Here is a 5,906-nt window from a genome sequence, read left to right as displayed (position 1 = left end):
GAGAGCCTGTGCGGAGGGGAGGTCAGAGGCTGCCTACCTAAAAGTTGGTCCCCATCTCCCACTGGCTCCATCAGTAATCATTCCTTGATGTTTTGTACTGTGCCAGGTTATGTGGTTGATGTTATGTGATTGAGCTAAAATAGCTCACTTAGGATAGGCTGGTCTGGGGAGGCAGATTCCATGAATCGAGTCTTTAAGGAGGGGCACGATTTAATTGATGCAGGATATGAAGGACATTCTGATTGAGCAGAACCAATCAGATCCTGAGGGTGGATTGTACTTCTTTTTTTTTCCAGATGAAGTCTGGCTCTGATTGCCCAGGTGTGATCTCGGCTCACTGCAACTTTCGCCTCCTGAGTTCAAGCGATTCTCTGCCTCAGCCTCCCCTGTACCTGGGATTATAGGCACACACCACCATGCCCGGCTAATTTTTGCATTTGTAGTAGAGATGGGGTTTCACCATATTGGCCAGGCTGGTTTCGAACTCCCAACCTCAGGTGATCCACCTGCCTTGGCCGCTAGGATTATAGGTGTGAGCCACCATGGGTGGCTGAGATGGATTGCATTTCTAAAGGAAAAGATGTATAGAAGGGAAGAATATTCATTAAGAAAACACAAGATTGTGTAAATGTTGAGGTTGTCTGTATTGCCTAGAGCAGGTAAAAGTTAAATGGAGGATCTTGGTTTCCAGGTTTAAAATGTTTAGAATATATATAGTAGATAATAAGAGCAAAAGCACAGAGTTTGGAAATTGTAAACAGAGGCATGTTCACAGGCCAACAAATCCATTAGTTTGACTGGAGCAGTGCCTTGGGGCGTGAGTGGTGGCGGAGGGAGCAGGGTGAATTGGCTGGGGAAGTCAGTTAAGACCCAGTGGTCAAGGGTATTGATGGCAGGCCAAAGGACATCGGGCTTTGTCCTGAAGACAAGGCTGACACTAAGCTTAAAATACTTCTGGAACTACTGCCTTGAGCCCAAATACTCCCCATCCCTGCTCCAGGACCCCTGGACTGGATTCAGCAGCTAAAGAGTTAAGTTGAGAAAGGATTAGAGATTAAGTATTTTGAGGATCACTGAGGGCTTCTTAGCAAAGAGTACATGGGAGGGGTTGAGACAGATCACACTGGGAGCCCTTGCCTGTCTTGGGTAGTTTGAGCCAGGGTGGAGATTCCTGGGAATGTGGAAGAAAGGCCAGATTTTCGTACTTTGCAAACCACATGCTGGACTTCGGGAGATGGAAGGGGAAGCGGGGGAAGTGGATGGTTTTGTACCATCAGATGGCTCTGAAATTTCCACCTTAAGAGGTCAGGAAAACGGTGGCACCATTAACAGAAATAGGCAAGTCATGACGGCCTTTTTGTTCGATTTTTTGATTATAAAGTTCTGGGATACATGTGCAGAACGTGCAGGTTTGTTGACATAGGATAGGTCTGAATGTGCCATAGTACTTTGCTGTACCCATCGACCTGTCATCTTAGAAAGGATTTTCGTGAGTGTGCAAATAATTTTAAAATCCATTGTTGGCCAGGCGCAGTGGCTCACGCCTGTAATCCCAACACTTTGGGAGACCAAGGTAGGTGGATCATTTGAGGCCAGGAGCTCAAGACTAGCCTGGCCAACATGGTGAAAACCTGTCTCTACTAAAAATACAAAACTTAGCCAGGTGTGTGGTGCTGTGCGCCTGTACTCCGTTACTCAGGAGACTGAGGCAGGAGAATTGCTTGAGCCCACGAGGCAGAGGTTGCAGTGAACGAAGATTGTGCCACTGCACTCCAGCCAACAGAGCAAGACTCTGACTCAGAAAAAAATCCATTGTTGGTAGGGGGGCTATCTTTAAGGGGCTGACAAGCATCCATGTGGAAATGTCCAGCAGATCGCTGGAAATGAGCCAGGAGCTTAGGAGAAAGGTTGGGGCTGGAGGTCTAGATTTAAGACCCATATCCCAGGAGCCAAAATGAGCCCAAAATGGATGAGAGTCTTGATAAACAGTCACACTGGAAGTGGTAGGTGATGAACCAGCCCCAGAAAGGGTGATGAAGCAGGAGAGCCCAGCTAGTGTGGGTTCATGGGGGCTGAGAACTGTGAAGAAGACATTTGATTTCACCATGAGGTCACTTGATGACCTTCCAGCAATGAGTTTCCATGGAGTTGGAGTAGGGGTGGCAGAAACCAGATTTCAGTTGGGGGTGGGGCTCCCCTCAACCCACGCAGCACCTTTGTGCAAAATTCTTTTTTTCATGGTGACCCTTTATCAAGATGCTTACTTTCAACCATCAGGAAACTGTCATAACAAACTGATTTTATTAGAAAAAGGCACTGTAATGCCAACTGCTGGAAACACGCATAGTAAATATATTTGCACAACCAGAGTGCCCTCCAGGGGGCAGGGAGAGGGGGAGGGTGGGAGAGGGTGAGAGTTGGCTTGGCAAATAAGAGAAGAGTGAGAGAGAGGCCAGGGGAGGTAGTTAGGTCAAGTGGATGGTTTTGTACCAAGGACACAGGTCCTCAGGCACTGATTCACATTACCCAGAGTCACCAGATAATAGAGTTGTTTCCGTGGCTGACATTTCTTAGCCTTGCCCCCAAACTTGGCAGGAGGGAGGCGAGCTCATTTAAAGAAGGGAGAGGGGAGATCCAGGCCATCGGCCCAGAGGGTAGCTTTGAGAGAGAATAGGTTGGCCCTTCCTCGGAAAAAGGGAAGGGGAAGCAGGGAGCCACGAAGAGCGAGAGGTGTCACAGGAACTCCTGGCTGCTGACTCCCATCTTCTCGGTGAAGGAGTCACGGTTAGGTGTGAAAGTGGAAGATGACAGGCATTGGTCCACGCGAGGAGGTCTGCTGCAGCCATCACAGAAGCAGGCTGGTCCACCTTCAAGGTGAGTCGCAGGCAGGCTGAGCAGCAGAGACCATGTGGTAGGCACCCATGCTTGAGCAGGAATGGGGGTGGGCCCCATCTAGGTTGCAGCCGGACTAGCCTCAGGGACACCTGACAGCTGGAAAAATGTCAGAAAGTAATCAAGAGGGAGCCCAGGATGGGGGAAGTAGGCTGGGGTGTCAGCAAAGGCTATTGTCTGGCAGGAGGCTGGTATCACACAAACAGCCCAAGCTCTAGGCACAAACGTTCAATGAATTCCGCTCTGACTGGGGCTTTGTGGCTAGCTGTGAGGCTGGAGGGCACTTCACCCCTGTCTAATACTTCAGCAAAGCACTCTGGGGGTGGCCCAAGGTTCCAGCCTGACCGCATGGTGACTGTGGTCGTGAACAGAGCAAACTCCAGGAAGAGTACCTCAGTCCAGCCAGTGAGGGCTGCTCCCAGAGCTGACTTCCCTTCCCTCGTGGTTTGACCCTACTCGGCCTTCTTGTCCCTGAGGAGCGCATATTCCCCAACGTGCGTGAGCATCAAAGCGTTCCTACTCTGCACTCATTCCAGCTCTGCACCATTGCCAGATTGGGGCGATCAAACTTGTACCCCATAGTCTCAGAGCAACTGAATCTTGGCATGTACAAAGGGAATTAGAGAATGTTTTCTCTTAAAAACAAAAGCCCTATCCCTGTGGCTGCTCCACGGAGACATACATACACCCTTGGAGACAAGACCTCACAGCTACAGCCCTGTCTTCCCCAAAGAAACTAAGATACAGACCCACAAGTACACACAAGTACATACAAGGATATTCACACATGGGGTAGTAAATTTCCTGTGTAGGGAATGCAGCCAGTGAGATAGAGCTAGAAGGGCTCTTCTCACGGAGCTGCTGCACAAACCTCGGCCACAGACTTCAGCCTGGCTCCAGGGTTTTTCCTCCATCACCAAGTCAGCCCGTTATGCTGCCAAAAGCATATCCCCGAGTGCTCTTGAAGGCCAGAGTCTGTTGCCAGGGATATTTAAGCTGGGTACTGTTTGATCACAGTGACACCAGGTAGGGCCGGGGAACTGGGAGTCAAGTGTATTGACATCCCACTGAAATGCAGGGGCAGGTGTGCTACTGAAGTCGGTCCCTATGAAAATCCTGCTCACTTTTGCCTGGTGGGTCACACTTGCCCGGACCCCTTGGCTTATATGTCATGGGGCTCCATCTTGATGAGGGAAGTAGGGTTGAATGGGGAGAAGGGGGCTGGGGTGGGGGATCTTGTCAGAAGGCTCCCAGAGGTGGTCACACTAGGCTCAGCCATCAACAGGGACCCTGAGCCTGAGGAGAGCTCAAGTTCAGCCACTGGGGTCAGCCCAACAGTGGGGCGGCTGGGAGGTGGCAAAGTCTGGTTGCCTAGAAGGCTCGGATTGTGGGAACCCCTGGAAACCACCTGGGTTGGAAGTGGCTGAAGATGAGCCTGATCTCTCAGGAGCTCCCTCAGGGTCTCTTCAGGAACCAGCAGCCCCTCCATGGGGGCCCCCGTCACCATACCCTGAACATAGGAGGAGGACCTCAGTGGCCCCTCCTTGACCCCAGGGGCTGCTGTGGTGCCAGAAGTCCTGATGAAGGCAGCAATGACAGTCCCAGGGGGCTGAGAGCTGGGCCCTGCTGGTCCAGCCCCTGTGACCGTAGGTGGCGCTGGGTTGGTCGGACGGTTGGCCCCAGCCAGAAGTTGGGGGAGGCCACTGAGAATCAGCGGAGCTCCTGGGGCTGCCACTTGGCCGTCTTGGAAACTGGTGTTCAGGGGGAAAGAGGCCTGCAAAGTGAAGGTGTCCTTGAAGGTAGAGGCCGGTGGGACACTCTGGAGAACCAGCTGAGTGGGAGCAGTAGTACTGGCGGAAGGCCCATTGGTCAGCACCGTGGTCAGCGGGATCGTCTGCAGGGTCAGGGCAGAGCCAGACCCCACAGGAGCCACTCCTAAGTGGATGTTGCTGGGCACTGAAGACACACTGAGAAGAAACAGAGAACAGAGTTGGTGAAGGCAGGTGGTGTCCCCCAGCTGGCTAGGAAGGAGGGTGCGAGAGGAATGGAGCTGAAGGTATTTGTCAATTTCTTTGCTGTGTTTTTTTTTCCCTAGAGACAGGGTCTTCCTCTGCTGCCTGGGCTGCAGTGCAGTGACACTATTACTGCTCACTGCAGCTTTGAAGCCCTGGGCTCAAGCAATCCTCATGACTCAGCCTCCCAAGTAGCTGAGTCTACAGGTGTGTGCCACCACACCCACCTAATTTTTAATTTTTTCTTTTGAGATGGAGTTTCGCTCTGTCACTTAGGCTGGAGTGCAGTGGTGCGATCTTGGCTCACTGCAATTTCTGCCTCCTGGGCTCAAGCGATTTTCCTGCCTCAGCCTCCCAAGTAGCTGGGAGTATAGGCATGCACCACCACACCCGGCTAATTTTGTATTTTTAGTAGAGACGGAGTTTCACCACGTTGGCCAGGCTGATCTTGAACTCCTGACCTCAGGTGATCCACCCACCTCGGCCTCCCAAAGTGTTGGGATTACAGGTGTGAGCCACTGTGCCTGGCCATAGCTCATATTTATTAAGTGCTTAATATATAGGTATATAGGTCAGGGAATCATTCTAAGTGATTGACATGTGGCATTTCACTCAATCCTGAAAACAGCCCGCAAGTGGAATAAGAACAACAAGACTTTACTGCTTGAGGAAAGTGAGGCACAGAGAGGTTACATATTAATAACTTGCTCTAAGACTAGCCATGCCTTTGGGTTTTTTCTTTTTCTTTTTTTCTTTTTTTTTTTTTTGACGGACTCTCCCTCTGTCCCCAGGCTGGAGTGCAGTGGTACAATCTCAGCTCACCGCAACCTCTGCCTCCTGGGTTCCAGTGATTCTCGTACTTCAGCCTCCTGAGTAGCTGGGACTACAGGCACCCGCCACCAAGCCCCGCGGTTTTTTTTAGTAGGGACAGGGTTTCACCATCTTAACCAGGATGGTCTCAATCTCCTGACCTCGTGATCTGTCTGCCTCGGCCTCCCAAAG

At 51.2% G+C, this 5,906-nt stretch overlaps 1 protein-coding gene across 1 annotated transcript in view; it reads right to left on the bottom strand.

The window, feature by feature from the left end:
- Nucleotides 1-2,279: 2,279 nt before the first annotated feature.
- ELF4 (E74 like ETS transcription factor 4) overlaps nt 2,280-5,906 on the bottom strand; it is a 45,275-nt gene continuing 41,648 nt past the window's right edge. The window contains 2 exon segments of the mRNA XM_074391574.1: nt 2,280-4,819; nt 4,821-4,859. Of these exon segments, the coding sequence (XP_074247675.1) occupies nt 4,055-4,819; nt 4,821-4,859 (804 nt within the window). The 3' untranslated portion in view covers nt 2,280-4,054.

This window comes from Saimiri boliviensis, chromosome X (assembly GCF_048565385.1).
Source record: "Saimiri boliviensis isolate mSaiBol1 chromosome X, mSaiBol1.pri, whole genome shotgun sequence".
Classification (NCBI taxonomy): Eukaryota; Metazoa; Chordata; class Mammalia; order Primates; family Cebidae; genus Saimiri; species Saimiri boliviensis.
The sequence above is the reverse complement of the archived record's forward strand: the minus strand, read 5'-3'. Positions and strand labels throughout refer to the sequence as shown.